General features: G+C 37.6%; 1 protein-coding gene across 2 annotated transcripts; it reads left to right on the top strand.

Moving 5' to 3' along the window:
• Positions 1-444: 444 nt before the first annotated feature.
• On the top strand, positions 445-18443 carry LOC578894 (transcriptional repressor p66-beta). Of its 2 annotated transcripts, none has more exons than XM_779034.4 (7): positions 445-786; positions 6777-6903; positions 7248-8189; positions 10567-11521; positions 12031-12237; positions 13230-13394; positions 14682-18443. In XM_779034.4, exons 2-7 carry the CDS (start codon positions 6791-6793, stop codon positions 14820-14822), a joined length of 2523 nt encoding a protein of 840 aa, XP_784127.3. In that variant the 5' UTR covers positions 445-786; positions 6777-6790; the 3' UTR covers positions 14823-18443. The 2 variants fall into 2 exon arrangements, with proteins under 2 accessions (XP_784127.3, XP_011679391.2); XM_011681089.2 differs by lacking the exon at positions 14682-18443 and adding an exon at positions 14527-14620.
• Positions 18444-19404: the final 961 nt, after the last annotated feature.

Genomic DNA, 19404 nt, shown 5'->3' with positions numbered 1-19404 from the left:
TGGGTATGATATTTCTAAAGTACATAAGTAGGCATATACCTATAGCCTTGCACATTTTCTTTTCTAAAAAGTTCACTTGTCCAAACTTTGTGGCAATGGTAATTGGTAGTAGAGTATATAATAGGTCGATCATAATATCACCAGTGATAGTCTACCTCCGCAGACGCATATCAATGTTACAGTGAACTTGTCATCATTTTTCACTTATCACATCTAGGATTTTATGTCACCGCCATAAACAAATTTGTTTACTTAAAAAAATGTTCGAAGTTACAAGTTTTGGTCAAATTGGGTAAGCCGCCGCCCTATCATGAGTACTTCGACAAATGTTTATAGACAGTATAGTCTCTATTGGCCAGGTGGACAGTCACGTGACGAGTCGGGCGGATGTGTACTAGGAAGATTGTTTACTTGTAAACAATTTGTTTTGGTTAGCCCTGAGCACCAGTGCGGGCGACCCCTACGGTAAACAACAATCTGAACCTTCGCCATTTTTTACGGAAATTGAGGTCGATGCGGACAATGCGAGGAATGAGAAAGTTGCTCTCAGTAGTCCTGTGGTGTTTGGCTTCGCTGTTGCCCATTTATTAAAATATGATATCTGTGGAATTTAATACGGGATATGATTTTTCTTTCCTATCGTGTTGCACTTGAATCGTGATATTGTCAACTTTCCATTTTGACGACCCCTCGTTCACGGGATCCTCCACTATTGGCCGGAGATTTGAATATCACGGGAACTCCGAGGTCATTTATAACCCCTGCGCCATTTCATGTTTTGAACAGGTAACAATTACAATGTGATTTTTTTTTACTGCTGTATTTTTCATCAACATATTTAAACCTCATAAATACATTCATGATGGCAGGCTAACACCTAATTATTGTCCGAAACGATACAGATATCTCGAAATTCATGCCGTGTTTCCCCTCCAGCTCTCCATGGAAGTGGCGATGCGGTAACCCCCTTCGAAAATGAACATCGGAGTTTGAATGAAAGTACGGATAACTTCTGGAAAACGTTACATATTTTTGAAATATTAGATGTTACGATCAAAATGGTCGGACATATTAAATCCAATAACTAATGTTTACTTAGTTAATCCTTTAAATTTGTTGTATTTGTAACATGAAAAGAGAAATCATGTGTCTAACAGATAAATACTTCTACGTGAAGCGTCTTTTTGTGTATGTGTTTTGTGTGTAGCAATATCGCGCGCCACGTTTTACTCAAGAAGTCTATGGGAATAATGCCTGTGTGTGTATCTGGGGATTTTTTTTTTGGTGAAGCGTGTGAATTACTGTATACGAGCATGTGTGAGCAATACTATTCGCCGGGTCATGATGACAAACGACGCGACGAAGAATGAATCTTGATGGCCCAAAGTAATGTGTTATAACTTATGTCTAAACTCTTATTTCTATCAGTTTCAGATATTGTTCAAAGATGTCAGTAAAAGGTAGAATATTATCAGTATCTTATTTAATATACTGAGCAGTGGGCAGGATCATTTTTGATAAAATAACTTGCAACATTATGATTGAGAATTGGGACGTCAGATTTTTTCAGACAACATGCCAGATTCCATTTTGATTTACTCAGTTGCTGTGTAAACTTTAAACCCAGATCCAGATTAATTATATTATTTTTGGCTGAAAATTTGCTAACTTTCAAAATTTGTAAGCTTTTCTGGGTTTTCATCTGCATTATTTTTCAAGAAGGCCTCCTATACTCATCAAACTGATCATTCATATGGTTAAACATAAAAGTTTTAGACTCTAATGCTAATTAAGGGATTTGAAATGTGAAATTCCTCATAACTAAAAATTTGACATGAAATTAATCATGCACAGGTATGGCCAGAAAGCTTATTTTGAATCATGCATCGGTACATCGCGTCTGGTCAGGTAATCGCGTTACACGACCTTTCGTGAAACGAAAATGGAAAATCATGTGAAGATTCATGTTGCAGATGCAACCTGTAGGCCTAATAGATTTGCCATAGGGTTTTCACAAAGTGTGTGGTAAATTGGACCAGACCATACAAACGTTACCCCTGACATTTCAGGAATAAAGGGGCATTTTATCAGAAAAGGTCGGGTAATGCGACCACCCGACCTAACTCGATCAGCTCGATGACCTGATCATCACAGCAACCTCGTCTTCACACCTACACGCACACTCGAGTGAGTGATTCTAAAATGTAACAAACATGAAATCTTCATGTATACCGGTACTTCAGTTATACAGTGCGTCCCAGAAAAAACGAAACCGAGAATTATCTATGTTTTATCATAACTTATTCACATTTATAATTAATAAATGACCCATGTTTGGAAAGCTGAGATCCTCCTCTTTCATTTGATGCCATTTATATGATGCATATTTCACGCCTGAGTGATTAAAATGAACTTGAAGAGAGGAAACCAAAAAATCATTTGGCGAATGGTAGGCCTATATGAATTTCAAAGAGAAAATCCATTTCTAAAAAGTTGAGTTTCTGCCCTTTCATATGTATGACCCCCTGAGATCACTTGATTCCTGATCACATCCATGATCATAATGGCAGGTTAATCATCAGTAGGCACATGTACAAAATGTACATAATATCACTCACGGAATAGTGGCAATCCTGAATTCACAAAGTTAGGCTTACTTCTATGTGGCCTGTACATGTACATAAGGCCATGGCATGAGTGCAATATTTTCCATACCGGTAGATGTAAAAAAAAAAAATTAAAAAAAATGTACAAAATAGTGAAAATAGTACCGGTACTACAAATAAAGATCTGTGCTAATCTCACATCAAGAAGTTATGAGTGCAGAATCTAGTAAAAATACAATAAAAGTATGTTTCAGAGTACAGTAGCTTCATTAAAATGATTTGAAAGATGTGTACCCTGCCCATTTATGTTTTAGAAGGGAAAACAATTCAAAAAAACTTTAACGTTCATCTAGATTAAGCTTTGGCACAAAAAAAAGGGAAAAAATATTGAAATTAAATTTATTGTTTACATATGGAATCCAAAATGGTTAGTTTGAACTTCAAAATTGAAAATATTTTTCTGTGATCTATCAACTCATTTGACCTGTATGTACTGTATACATCTAAGAGTAAATTGTGTAAATTTTGGACATGTTTTCAGTTTTCCCTGATTATTGCATGTATACATGTAGTATGTCTACATTGTATCAAATTATATTATGATGTTATGTTATTATCAAGGGCATTCCTACCCTATTGCGAAGTTCATTTATACAAAAGCAGAGAGTCATGAATGTTTGAAATATGAAATCACTTTTGCTAGGCGAATCTCAAATTGGCAATTTGGTCAGTGGATCGTCGCGTACTCTGTAGTCAAATTTTCACCAGTCTGCTTCTCTGATATTTCTGCTTTCCTTTCAAGTTGTTTGCTCTTATTAACTTATGGTTGGATTTAACTTGGTTACCGTAGATTTCCCTAACTTTAGGGATCGACTGAATTTGACAAAAAAATAAATCATCTTCAAGTTAAGCAGGCAGCTTACAGAGATCTTTTACATGTACGTGTACATTGTATACTTCCATTTTTACCCAATTATGTACATGTAGTACATGCATAGGATAGGTCAAGTTATAATCAAAAGGACAACATGTAGTGTGTACACTATATAAAACATACATGTAACTCAGGAACATGAACATTGCATGTACATAACATGTAGTTAAATTAGGCCAGACATTAATTATCATATGACGTTCATGATGGCTGATTTAAAAATAACTCCAGGAAGTTGGATATTCAGATTTAGCAGATTAGATGCATGTCCTCGTATCATCCAGCAAGATACCGGCTTGTAAATCTTGTCAAAGTTGGTACGAGGACTGGAGAAAATGATTTCAAAATGTCTTTATAGGGACGATGTTATCTTGAATGATGTAAATACATGTAGATTAACATCTTGACATGAGTGAAGATACAAGTGTAATTATGGACCTCAACTTTCAAACTGTGCAAATGAGGGTATGAGACTATGAGTGAAGTATAATTTGCAATAATTTGAATGATGTATCTATTTCTTTGATTATGATATAAGACAGATAAGCATCTTAAAAAGATTGACAATGAGTTACATTTAATACAGATTATATTAAACTAGTTGTATCCTCGTGGGCATCTTTGTTTTTTAGCACAATTGTGGCATTGAATTAGACATCTCAGAGCCCAATGAACCATGACTGATCATGCTCTGTGTACGTGATCAATTATTGACCTAACTTGTGTTCCCAAGGTGACCTGGGTTGGATGACGTCATCTTAAAGTAGCATTCCTCACTTGCACAGGCATAAACATTGTCACATTAGTCTTGCATCTAGTTTAGGTAGGTAAATTGTGTGTGTGCTTAATGTCTGTACTATACATCCTACGTGCATGTGTGTCAGTGTGTGTGTGTGCTGAGGACGTGTGTGTATGTGTTGGGGACTCCAGTTGGACGTTCAGATGCACTATATACCTGCGTAAGGGACAAACATGCCAAGACTGTAATGGAACTTTAATAACTATTCCTGAAGGTGTGTGCAGTTTCTATTGCGCAGTGATACACTGTTTGTGCGACTGATACAAAATGTAGTTGCAACCTTTCCATGGAGGCCTGTATGTATGTATTCAATGTAACAAAACCTACAGCCTTTAATACATTGGCTTCTATAGCCTATTTGCGCTAAGAGCTTTTCTAGCTATTCTGCCTTCAGAAGAAAATTTCCTTTGTCCTGCTCTCTTTCTTTGTGTGTCCACGCAGTTAATGATTCAATACCCCCATAGTTGACCCTGGCCACTCTGTGTTCCGCCCATACAATAATGTGAATGTAGGTATAGTGCTACATGTACAAAACATGTCATTTTGTGAACTGTTTAAAAAAAACTCTCTATGCACTGGGCTGACAGTGTACACAGCACATTGTATGTTTGCTTGTACTTTTCTGTGTTTTACAGTTACATTAACTCAAGTATTTAAAATGTTGTGTAGTATGCGTTGAAGAAATTACAATCGAGATTCAATTTTTACAATGCCATTTTGTTATTGTATCAGTGTATGGCAATGCAGAATTTTCCATTTTGTTTGGCCTAATTTTCCATTTTGTTTGGCATAATTTTCAAGGATTAAAAAAAAAATCTCTAGGATGCTCATTTCCTGTGTAGAACAAGCAATTTGAAAAACTACCATTTAGTGATTTGCACTACTGGAAAAAACCCATAAAGATGGTTGGTGTTTGTTTATTCTGTGTTTGTGTGTGATTTGTAGGTATGCAACACTTTGTTGTGATTTGCATGCATATCATGGAAGCGAGGAAAGTCAAGTTAGTGACCCCAAACCCAAATATATGTAGTTTACCCGTTTTTTGAGTGCAAGCATTTACACTGCAACTCCAGAGGTACTTTTTTTAATGAGTTTTTTGTCATGTTTTGGGATAGTTGCCTAGTAACCTTGTACAAAACTCTGGAATTTGAGAAAAACTGTTGTATTTTGCTTGCAGTGTAAATGCAGCTAATTTTAGTAGCTGTTCAATACAAGTGAAGAGGACTAATATTACCTTGCCCCTTTTTCAATGTTACGTACACTGTACATGATCATGTACATGTATGTCAGGAATCTTGCCTCAGCGTAGGGGGTGTACTGTATGTAGCCTCAACTTAAAGTACATGTACTTGTCTTGTACCTATCATTTTTGTGTAAAAATCCAATAAAAAGGTACACAAGGGTAGTCTGACAATATGTGAGTATCACAAGTAAAAAAAAAAAAAAAAAAAAAAACCTATCCAGACATCTTAAAACACCTACCCCAACCCAACCCCCCCTCCCCCTCCACAAGAATCTTGATCTTCTACACATGAAAATAAAATATAATACAGTGATCAATATTTGAGGATGATGATGTCTTTAAGAAATAAGAATGTTAAATTATGCAGGGAATTCTCTTACAAAAGGAACAAAGATTTGGGGTGGTATTTTGAAAACGATGTTATTTGTCATAGCAACTTAATATCAAGACAGGCCATTGGTTAATGTCTGCACAACACCGTCTGCATTCGCGTAAAGTTATAAAGGGATATCTGTGTACCGGTAAGCACTAAGCACCAACAGTAAATGTGAGTTACATGTACAAGTACATCCAAGTTCAGTTAGTTATGACTATTAACATTGTGTCCCTAACATAAAAGATACTGTAACCTCGTTTTCAGAATACGGCCCAAGATCTAGAAATTTTCTCTGAAAGTTATGAATACAAGTACGGTACATGTTGCTTATGTGATGGGTTTTTGGAATTCTTAGCTTTATATTGGAATGGGATAGTGGTTGTGTGGGTGTCTTCAGATCGGTATTAATCATTCACTGTTTAAATGTCAGACATTCACAACAATGAAAATATGGGAACTCTGACTTTTTTTGTTTTGTTATTGTTTTTTTAATTGTCACCTTAGCCAAATATTTGCAATAAGATCAAATTCCGGTGCTTGTGACATTGCACGATATTGCATAATATACTTGATTCAGGGAAAAAATTAATATTAATTTTTCGGAGGCGACTTTTCAAGCTTGCCTGCATTAAAATAGCACTCTAAAATTTGTTTTGCATTGAACTTTATGCAAATTTACGGGGGCTATTTTGGGCATTTAGGGGGCAATTTCGCCCGAGCCCCATGTATTTTTTTCACTGACTTGATTATTTGATATTGTATGCATGCACAAGCAAGATATTATAACAGAATTGATTTTGATTGTATAATCTATATAGATCCAGACTGCACAATGTCCGAGGAGGCATCCGATGTTACAACAGGGTCTGCACCTGGTAAACGACCTCTGGAGTTATCTTCAGATATCAACGCTGATTCAGATGACTCATCAGTAGCCCCTAAAAGGTTAGATAGTTGTTACTTGTTAGACAAAGCCCTATAAATATACAACATGGACAAATATGGAGCTTGTGGTTATGATATAGATTATAAGCTTAAATGCTGTTTTAAAGTAAGATATCAACATGTTATGCAAAAAAAGAGGAGAAAAAAAAATAATTAGAAACTTGAGTGTATCTGTACAATGTTCCTGTAGTTGCATTAGTGTATATGGATGAAGATTTATATTTGATTTAGGAATTAGGACAAATTAAGTCCAACTAATTTTGTATTTAGAAATATGTCCTTTGTCATGTATTATGAGTCCTACTGTTGGTAAAATCGGGTCTGTTTTTCAATTTGAATTTCAGGATTAAAGTTGTTGATGAAAACAATAAAGTGGATTCACCGAAGTCACACAATGCAATTAGCAATGGAGGACTAGACTCCCCTACGAGCAACGGAGAGGACAAACATGAGCCGGAAGACAATGGCAATCGAGAGGACCAAGCTGATGCTGTGCCTAGTTCTGTAGCACAGGCAGAAAAAACACAAGCAGAGTCTCCACTGCAGCCAGAAGCAAACGGAAAGGATGAGGACACTGCCGGTACTCCCGCTTCTGAAACAAACTCTGAGGAACCCGCCCCTTGCAACTCGAACAGTGACAAGAGTGAGCAGGCAGAAACGAGTGATGAACAGACAGAAGTGGATCCTCCTAGTGAAAAGGATACAGATCAGTCTGATGAACACAAAGAAGAATCAAACAGTGTGAATGTGAGGGATGTAAAACCAGATAGAACAGATAACTCAGGGAGTTGCAATGGTGAGGGCAGCAAACAAAAAAACAATGCAAGCGACGCTGACGCTGTACAGAGTAGTGAGAAAGAGGAGTCGGAAGGTGACAAAGTCAATGGTGCAGAAAGCGACAGTGAAGCAATGGAGGTGGACGTTGAGAACGACACAGTCGATACGGCAGGGACAAGCTCAGGCAAAGCAGAGCCAAAGTCTGAGTCAAAGTCAGAGCTGGAGTCTGCGCCGAAGTCAGAGCCGAAGTCAGAGCCGGTCAGTACCTCCGAACCTCACAGTGTAAGTGACACCAGTGTGCCAAAGGACAGCTCAGGTGCTCAAACAGTAGACACTTCAAAAAGTGAACAACCTGTAGAAGAGGATATGGACTCGCAACACAGTGCTAAAGACAGCGATTCTAATGACAAAATGGAAATAACTCCAGACGATAAAGACAATGATAGTGAAAAGCTCAATAACATTCAACCAGAGGACAGGGAGAAAGAAGAAACGGAAACTTCAGAAAAGTGAGTATGGAACTTGGCTAATCCATTTTAGGCACAAGCGTGACGTGGGATGGAAATGCTCATTTGTGTTTTACAGATTTATAAAAACCAACATGCAAAAGTACGAATTTAAACCATGCATCAACATGTTAATTTTTTTTTAAAGTTACACAATATTGGTGCATAATACACGGTTTGTGAGGGCTAAATTACAAATTATTTGCACATATATTTGTCATGCAAACATTATGCATTGATCATGAAAATAAGGCCTTTGCACACCCTGAAGAAATTTTCTTGATTGAGTTCTCTGAATGCTATGCACTAAAGTTAACAAATTAAACTTGCAAGGTATTGCAAGCTTTCCAGTAAGTTAAAATTGTCAATTATCTACAAATCCTAGCACTGGCCTACAGTCACATGACTGCCAATCAACTTGAGCTAGTTTGGTGTTATCTTTGACTGGAAAGCTTTAAATACATGTACCCCTGCAATTTCATGATGGCTATTTTTAGACCACACTGCACCTTTATCAGGAAGAATTTATAACTTTTAATTTTCAAACCTACTTCTATTGCAACGTCTTTGAAAATCCAGTTGTCGGGCTGTAAAGTGTGCAGTGTGCGTGACTGTACTACTCAACATAAAAAGAACATACTTTCTGTTGTAAGCATGCCAAATTTTGGTTTGGAAGTTCTTTTATGTACATGTAGTATTTTAGGGAAGCTACACCTGTAGTTGTTCAAGTTAATTCAAAGTTAATTTTCTTTGACCTTATTATTTATTTTTTAGTAGACCATTACACTGTAATTATACTACGTAATGCCATTTCGGGATTACGTTAAATGAGACCCCGTCAGTGCGCATGCGCTAATCAGCAATTCGTCAGTCGCGTGTTATTTTGAGCGAAAGGACACCTTTCTGGCTCCAGAAATCAGACATTATTATCCGCGCAATCCCCAAAATTCAAATAATTATGCGGTTAAGATCTCAGTTTATTGAAACTATAAATTGAGATTGTCAGGCTTCAGCAAACATAACCTCAAAATTATATTTTAAAGATTTGTTAAATTTCTGTCCATGATGACAAAGATTTACAGCCTTACCCATGTCCATACAAGTATGTACAACTGTAACACCCTGAGGTGCTACTTATACATGTTGAAGTGATTACATGTACATGTACATGTGTACAATAAAATGTCTTGAACACGTACAGTACATGTACATCGGAGTGGTCCACAAGGAGATCTTGTGCATCTAAGAGCTTTATACATGTACAATCCGTATAGCCCAGCTACAAGGGAATTTGTACTTCGTATACATCAGTTCATACATGTACTCCTTCCAATTTGCAATTTTACATGTTTGGGTTTTGTTTGTAGACCACCCTGGTACGTGTACTGTTGTACTTGTAAGGCACATGTACGTACATGTACAGTGTATGTGCCATTTGACACCCTTTGGTACATGTATCTCTGGGCCCTGTCTTGTAAAGTGTTTGATTGATCCATATTGATTGCAGTTCATTTTTAGTTGAATATCAATAATAATTCCTAGCAAACAAACATGTATACATGTAAGATATCAAAATAAACTGTAGCTACAATTGTATATTTGAATAGATATCTCATTGGTTCTGAATAATTGAAACTCTTTAGCAGACAGGGCCCTGTTCCACCCTTTGTTTACAATACTATTTTTAAGGAAGTTTTTAGTCAACATTGTAAAGGCAACATACCTGCTTCATGATGAATTGAATATGTGTCCATAATTTAATTTGATAATCCCATTGAAAGCGATGAGGAAGTAGATTCCCAAAATATGGGAAATCCATGTACAATGGGGACAGACATTCCATGTTATGCAGCACAGTTGCCTTTTTGACATATTCATGAAAAGGTGGCTTAAGGAATAAATAACTTTTAAATCTCCTAAATTGCTGGACACCAAACTTCTTTGTGAAAACCGTCTGCATGCACACTTACACAGAGAATATGCATGTACACGTGTCCTTATTTAGTACTGTTTGTGGCAGTACTGAGGTAGCATGTACATGTATGAATCTTCAATCTTTCACCTTTGCTGATGATTCCTCTTAATCTTGATATGCCTCAAACTCTTTTGAATTTTGTTTATAACATTTTTCATGAAATTCATGCAAAATCTCATGTATTGAATAGTATTTCAATACATGTCCATGTATGTCTGTGGCAAAACTTATAGCACACGTTGATAGTACCCTGATCAGCTCATAATAACCATGCATATGCTTGATTTGGCCAACGCATTGATGATTTGGGTTAATCATGCTAATATGGTACCTGTACATTAGAAATTTATCACCTCCAGAAAGGTTTGAATTCCTTCTAAATAAAGCATTTGTTTTTTCACACAGGAAAACGATGGAAGATTCTACGAATGATGCTGTGGTAGTCAGTGAAGAGAATAAGGAGAACAAAGTAGAAATCCTTAAAGATTGTCTTCATTTGCTTTCTGAAGAACAACATGAAGCTCGGTCAATCATTATGAAAAAATTGCAAGAAGAATTGAGAAATGAGGAGACAAAATTGCTACTTCTGAAAAAACTAAGATTGAATCAGCAACAGCCTGTATCAGTACCTACTAAACCAGAGGGAGCAGCAGCAGCAGCAGTAGCTGGTGCCAATGGTACAGGACCTGCTGTTGGCCATAGAACTGGACTGCCACCAACCATGGCCCATTCCTCCATGACAGGAACAAAGCCCCATGCTAGTATTCAGCCACAATCCAATTCCTCCTCTCATCGACCTGACATGCCCCAGTTGATGCGTGGCTCCCATATACAGCGGCAGTTGCACAACTACCAGAAGGGCCACTCGGGACCCCCGCCCCTGATCATGGCCCAGCAGACGAGCAGATCCTCTTCATCGTCTTCTACATCTCAGTCGGGTCAGATGGTTCGTGCTCCCGTCGTGAGAATTTCTACATCGGCAGGGGCTTCGACCACTCCAACTCACAGTGTTTCACGCCAGATGCAACATCAGCAGCAGTCGAGCAGCAGGCAGAGCCAGATGGCCAACGATGGCCAGTCGGCAGCCAGTAGGCAAGCAGCTGCAAAGTTGGCTCTTCGGAAACAGCTCGAGAAAACCCTCCTCCAGATCCCCCCGCCAAAGCCTCCTCCACCAGAATTGCACTTTTTGCCCAGTGCTGCCAACAACGAGTTTATCATTCTCGTCGGGCTGGAAGAGGTGGTAAACACGATCCTTGATCTTGATAAAAAGGATAAAAACCAGTCAAAGGGATTTGTACAGCCATACAAGTGTGCACAGTGCAACACAGACTTCACTACTATATGGAAGCAGGTTAAGATGGTAATTATGAAAACAAATGTTAAACTTTTAGTTGTCATGTCTGTCTGTCTGTCTTGTCTGTGTGACAATGTACTTGTAGTGATGTGTAAGGGGGCATCAATTGTAGACATTCATTCACTGATCCTTAAATGATTTTGTCATTGAAGTGTTCCTGATTAATGTTTGAGAATTCACGAACTGTTCATAATTTTAAAAGAATTGTTTGCATGGTTAACACCAAAAACTCTAAAGGTGACCAGAGGACTGTCCAGTGTCCAGTGTGGCAGTTAAAACTCTACTGTGTTAATACATGGACACCCGTGTTAAAAAAGGCAAATCAACTAGGGGTACCAAAAATCATTCAGAAAGTGAATAGTACTTTGTATATTTATTCACCAGTTATTACTTCAGTGACAAATCAACAATGTCCAGGCACTGCTACCTGAAGTGTGCTGTCACGATTGAATATGTTTTTCATTATCGTATCTGATGGTTTTCATTTGTGTGTTCGTGTGTGTTCGTGTGTGTAGGATCCCAAGCAAGGCATCATGTGCGAGTCGTGCATCGTGTCCAACCAGAAGAAGGCCCTGAAGGCAGAGCACACCAACCGTCTCAAGACGGCGTTCGTCAAGGCGCTGCAGCAGGAGCAGGAGATTGAGCAGCGCATCCAGCAGAGTCAGAGCACAACTCAACAACCATCTACTAGCAGGGTTAGCAGCAGTTCACAAAGACACAGGGTGAGTATAGTAGGCCTCCATGGAAATACTGCAGTGTGCACATTTGCAAATTTGTTAGTAGTAGTGGTGGTTATTTTACCCGACTGCTAAGAAAGCATAAATGCTTGTTAGTAAGCAACCAGGGGACTGACGGCTTTAGGTCCTCTCTGAGGGACCTGGTAATGAGGATTAATGCCTTACCAAAGAGCACTAGCGCATCGACTTGGTTTCGAACCCGGGTCACCGGATTACGAGACCACTGCTCTACCGACTAAGCTATCGCGCCACCTCCAACATAAAAGTTGTTTTAACATATTTGTGGCTTTCACCCAGTAAATGATCGAATGAAACAAATATGTTTAAACAATTGAAATTTCTCCCAGGAAGCAATACATTTATAAAACATCAAAGTTGTTGAGGAAATTATTTCTTTGCTGATCCAAATAAATGTTAAAGAATGTTAACCATTGTAACAAAAATTGTTATTGATTTCAATTAGGTACTCCTTGCTGTGGGATTGTTAAAAACTCATTTTGAATGTTGGTCTGGGACAATACTTTATTGATTGTTGATCATGGCTGTGCAAGCTGCTGTGTTTCACCAATTAATACATTTTTAAAAACAGTTAATACATGTATGTCATTTCATTAAAGACACACAGGGATGCAATCGCGCGGAGTTATTTTTGCTTTTGCTCACTCAATGTTTATGACTTTGTTTGAAATGGTCCAATTCCAAGTTTTTCAGGCATTGTAAGATACACTGTAGATGTACCATCTGTTGTAGAGCCAGATAAGTGTTAAGTCATCATCTTATGCAGAAAGCAGCAGAATGAACACCCATGTGGCTCTCAACAGAAGATACGTAATTGGGTAGAATTCAACCTTTTGATTTCACTTCAGAGTTTAACTCAAGTGTTATAATATGCCCTGCGTTTTAGCTGATTTAAGTAAGCTGAAAGAGTCTTTAAGTACTCGCCTGTAAGTCACGCATCTCTTGCCCATTTCTTTCAGACTCAAAACATTGTCCATCGCAGTCAAGCTAGCTCCATGCACCATTCATCCTCGTCATCATCCAGCCAGGCACACAGGCAGAGGGTCATGAATCCAGCACCAAGCCAGAGGGTCGTACAACAACCTATCCATTATGCCTATATACCCAACTTTCCTGTATCTGCAGTGAGTTATTTGACCTTTATCTCTTCAAGAAAACTACAGTAAAAATTATCGTTGATACTGTTGATGTTTGTGATTGTCAGATGAAAATGCATGTTTAGATGATAGTGAGATTGAAGACATATATTCCTCCGACATTTATTCTGGTGGCAATATATATATATATATATATAAAAGGAAAGATATTCTCTTGAAAAACATGAATAGTTTGCTGAAAAATCATATAGATATCATGGAAAGGTCTAAAATGCTTTGTGGCTAGCTGTGTCTCGCATGTGACGGCACAAATCTTGACGCTCTACGGAGGACCCTTGAAGGCAGAAAATCTGGATCTCAAAATTTACATTTTTGAGAGATAATTACTACGTCACGAGCCCCAAACATATTTTGAAGAGGAAAGTTATATTTGATCAGTAAGGCTTTCCCTTTGCCATGATATGAATTTGACATCAATTCAAAACACTTTTGATTCTTTGGGTGACTACTTTAAAGCCTCATTCCGATGTTGCATTGGAAACCACATGTGACGTCCCCCCCCCCCCTTCACATGTCCGTATCTTGTAACACAGAGCTCAGTGAATACACATTGGACCTTCGTTCCGTGCAGGTGCCATTCCAGAAGACTTGCAACTAAAAAAGCTGAGGTTTACCTCTTCATATCCCTAACCCAAACCTTACATCTTGAAATGTAACCCAAAGAAATAGTTAGATGCTGCTTATAAGTATGGGCTTGCATGGTGATGTAGAATATACTCCTACCACCCACCCTCTCCAACCGGCGTTATAGTTCTCCTTAGAACTATAAGCTAAGAAAGATAACCAACAGTCTTTTTCAAGACTACACCAACAGTCCTTTTCAGGACTACACACACTCAAGAAAGAGAGATTACAGAGAGTCCCCAATCCTCCCCCTCTCTCACATGGTGTAAACGCAAGCCTACTGTATAAAGAAATAGTTGCCGGAGCATATGTTGATCACCAATTGTCATACATGAGGTGAATAGGAGTCGGGGACCAACAAGCCCAAATCCTTCATTAATCAAACGATGGAGCTGAATGTGCACAAGATGGATTGACATATTTATTGTGATCAAGAGAAATTACATTTCTTTCTTGTTTGTCTCTCTTTTTCCAGCCTCAGATCCAGCTCATCCCACACCAGTACATGGTAGCTACTCCATATGTCTGTTAATGCATGTCTGTATTTAGTATAGTTCATTCATAATCAAAGAAAACATCCTTGTTTAAGACAAAATTAAATTTCTTTCTTGTTTGTTTATCTTTCTCCAGCCTCAGATCCAGATCATCCCCAAGCAGCACATGGTAGCTACTCATCGCACTTCTGCTGATCGGCAACGGGAATACCTACTGGACATGATCCCGTCCAAGGGACTGGGCCATCCGCAGAACTCGGTCATATGGAAACGATGAGAAATTCCTGAGACTGCATCTCCTGTACGTTCCCGCTCCCAGTTTCACCCAACCCTGAACACTGAAGGAACAGTATATTAACATCAAAGGCTTTTCCTTCTGTATGTTCTCTCTCCCTGATTTGTCTATGATGAATGTAGTATGGTCTATAGAAGAAAAACAATGTATGGGTTCATTATAACCTTCAGTTTGAAAGTGTTTAGAACATGGCCTGGGCTATCTTGATACTTTATTTCACGTGTAAGCATTCTGCTGTAGGTTTCCCTGCCCATTTTACGTAGCTGTAGTCACAGATGTGGTTCCCTATGGTACAATATGACATCTTAGACTCTCCGGTCAGTTCACTCTCGCTGTTCTTCCTGTCACTGGTCCCTGATGTGGTACAATCCATAGCAAAATGTAGTATGGATTTAAAATAACTTTCAATTTCAAAATGGTTAGAACATGGCCTGGGCTGGGCTATCTCGATTCTCTATTTCACATGTGTGTGCATTCCCCTCTAGGTCCCCCCCCCCAACCTATGTCCACCCATTTCTGACCATCCATGGAGTTCTCTCTGGTACAATCTATCGAAAAACATATCGAGGGGTCAGTGACACAAAGACGTAACTCCATTTTGGCCATTTTGAGAAAAATTGGTTTATGTGTCATTAAGGAGTCGAGTCTTATGTTTCACTAGCCATTGACTTCAATGGGGTGTCGGGTGGAGCTACGTCTTTGTGTTTCCTGGAAAGCCCACATTTTTTCTGAACATATCAAATACTCATTTTGGCAAAATATGGAGTTACGTCTTAGTGTCACTGAACCCTCGATATGGACTTGATCATAACCTTCTGTTTAAAAACGGTTGGAACATGGCCCGGGCTCTCTCAAACCCATACTCTATTTGCATCATTTATCAATTACGAGTGGTTCCCAAACTAGCCAGTGCTAGCTTCCATGTGCTTATGAAGAAATGTACTTACTTTATATGTTGGAGGGAATGGCTCCCCCATAGACCAGTGCATATTAGCTTGCTATCATATACCTCTTCATAATATGAGGAAAAAATTATCCAAGGTACTTTGACAGTAATTGGTTCATACTTCTCCTTTTCTCCTCTTAATGTTTTATTATCTCTTAGAAAACAGAATGATGCAGATTCCAGAAATCATCATGGATATAGACTGAACCATATTGGTTCCAATAATCTATATCATGATGTAATCTGCCTTCAAATTTGAGATAGAAATAAATGTTTTTTGGACATAATTCTAACAAATAATGCAAGGACATACTCATGATCTTTTAGCAAATGTGATGAGAAAACAGATCCACATGTTATTTAAATTGTATTATTCCCAGCAAACGAGCACCTTCTGAAATTATAAAAGAATTAAGACCATCTGTCCAAGGCATTTTATAACACTTGTAAGAACAAGTGTGTAGGTTGCATTTCAAAATATATACGTAGACTGGTGCAAAAAGAACCAAAGTTGTGCAATTTTTAGCCTGCTCAATATGCCTACATTATTCACTAATATTTGTTTCCTTTTGATGAATCGGTGAGATAAATATATATATTCTCCCTATTCTCATCTTTGGTACTGTGGAATACTCTAGGAAAGTTCTATATATTCATTGCATAAATGACCCCCAATATTTCATACCTTGACATCCAATTCAGTGTAAGAATAAGTGTGTGAGCTCCCGTATGGTCATGGCACTGAAGTAGATACTGTGATGATCATATTTCTGAATGATTTAGCCACATCCATATAATCACTGTCAAAATTATGTGCTCTCCTTGATACCATCTTTTCAGCAAGGAATGTGTGAAGTATGATATATTGAGCAAGTAGAGATTTTGTGTTACGTTTGTATTCCCCTATCATTTGTAAGAAAGATGTAGCATCGTTTGCATGATTTGAAGGCAGCGCATGCTTGGAAAGTTTGTATAAGTGCTATTTTCTTAGTCCAAATATCCTCATGAAAAGTATAGCATTTCATGCTTGCAAGTAAGTAAAACAACATGGAAATTGGAAACATACCTCCAGTTTTGTGTGTATGATAACAGGGAATGGTGAAGGTCTTGATCAATGACATGCATTGATTGAGTGGGGTTCATGTCTCTCCCGGGGAAAAAAAAGTGACTATATTTCCATATTATGCAACATAGGTATTGAAAAGGCAGAGAGTTTCACAAACAGGAATCTAGGGACTTGTGCTAGTGGTTGAGATTGAAGACGACGGTTTCATGTCGCAAAATAATTGAATCACATAAGTTTCTGGTTTTGCTGTAAAAGGGACAACAACAAAAAAGGGATAAAAAAGGGTTTGATTTGTTAAAGCATGATGTTCAATACAGTCTCTTCACCAAGTAGCCTAGCATAAACATTTTATGCAAAAATCTGTTCCCCCAAACAGAAACGAAAAAATGACAATGAAATGACCTCAAAGAAGTTGTTCTCTAATGTATACTTAAAGAACAAGCATGGAATGAGTGTTTGATGTGTAAATCAGTTTGAAATTCCAAAGTAGACTTCCCCCTTGATGAAAGTGTGAATAATGTCATGATCTTTAAAGATAGTTTGTTTAGTTAGAAGACCACACCCATTTCCCTAGCATAGACATATATATATATAATATGAACTGCATGGTGGAATTGACCTAAAACCCTAGTGATTAGTCACCATGGCGAGGCTATTAAAGGAGTATGCAAACTAATGCCAAGTTATTATTTAGAAAAAATAATTTGAAAGAAGCTTATTTCGGTGAAAAAAATATGATTTCAGTTATGTTACGTTTTGGTTTCAGTGTTTCTGTTTTGTATATTTTTTTCGAGCCAAAGTTTAAGGAAATGGAATGTACTTCAGTATATGAATTAATTTATATAAACAATGCCAACTTTTTGTCGATGGAATAAGTTTGTATAATTGCACCAGTAAGAGTTAGACGAATGTCGCTTCGGGTGATAATGACTTTTGTATTTGAATCTATTAATCGGCAGTGTGAGGAACGGACTTGGATTTATAAATCAATGGTCCAAGACCCATAGTACGATTCACTATGAATGATGATGGAAAATATGTGGAATCTTCAAGATGTTTGTTTATAAGATGTATTATTTTTCTTCATTTTGTAATTATATAATGCTTGTCTATTGTGACTGTGGCTTCTTGTACATGTATAATATGGCCCACTCTCTCCAGTGGTTGGTTTAATTACTGTATTGTATATGATGATGATGATGATGATAATGAAGATGTTATGTCCACTAGGTGTTGGTATAATCATTGAGAAATTTATATTGGTGAAATCTTATGAAATTGATGGCACTGCCAAATGGCTGCCCTGTAGTCGTCACTTAACCATGACATTGTGCGATCTTATCGAGAATATTTTCTGAAAAATATACGTGATCTGTTTATCTGATCAATGAATTGATTTCATTTTTCGTGTAGATACTTAGCGTCGCTATGGACTTTGCTTAAATTATTTTTGGGAAGAAAAGGATTTCTGTAGCAAGGGGAGTTTTTGTTCATTGTATTTTGATTTTCTCTTTTCTTTTGTGTGTAGTAAGATTTTGGATGCCACTCACATGTTCTGAAAAGAAATTAATAAAAGAGAAATAAAAAGAAACGTTTTCACCAGTGTCCTTATTGATATAGTGTCTGATTTCCCTTTTCTCGGTGGGGGGGTATTTATATAATATTGGATGGCTTTGAGTGTGATACAAGAATATATTGCTCGAGCTATGACAATATTGGATGAGTCAAAGACCAGTCCAGGTATCACACAAAAACAAAGCCATACAATATCATTATTATTATTATCTATATCGGGCTGACTAGCGAAATAACAACATTTGACTTACCCGTTGTACAGTGACCGGGTACCAGCGAAAGTCTCGTTTATCGTGGTACTGTACTGTACATGAAATGTATTTGTAATTGTATTTGATGTAAATATTTAATGATATGGAAAAATAAAACGATTGAATTGAAAAAAAATGTTGATTTTCGATAATCGAGCAATAATGTATCAACATTTTAAGTTCCTGTATGACAGAGCAATACAAAAATAATATTGATCTGTTATCCAGGTACTGCTTTATTGTACCACTTGGAACCCTTATATAGATAAAAGATATAAATATCCCCTCCTATTTTTATCCTTGAGAATTCATGATATAAAAGTTACCTTTTATACTCTCATGAGAAGGGCCCTGGATGCAGTAGTATGTGAAATTATTGTGAAAGAACTGATGAACTCGTCCCACTGGAAACTGGAGCCCTGCACGGGATGAGCGCGTCTTTGCCTTTGTCTTGAGAATTTAAACGTGAAGATTATGTTACAAAATTTTAAGGGCTGCATGATAGTGCAAGATGATCTTGATAATTAAAAAAACAGAGTGAACCCCAATCATGAGATCTAGGAAGTTTTCTTATTTGGTATTTTCAATAGACTTGATGAGAGTCCAAGGGAGCAGACATTTCCATCTCTCATGAAGGCAATTTCATTTTGATATATCAGAATATGTCCACAAACTCACCACACACACCAACAAAATACGTAATGAGTATTATTTATAATCCATTTT

This window comes from Strongylocentrotus purpuratus, unplaced genomic scaffold, assembly GCF_000002235.5.
Source record: "Strongylocentrotus purpuratus isolate Spur 01 unplaced genomic scaffold, Spur_5.0 spur5_scaffold_9, whole genome shotgun sequence".
NCBI lineage: Eukaryota > Metazoa > Echinodermata > Echinoidea > Camarodonta > Strongylocentrotidae > Strongylocentrotus > Strongylocentrotus purpuratus.
The sequence above is the reverse complement of the archived record's forward strand: the minus strand, read 5'-3'. Positions and strand labels throughout refer to the sequence as shown.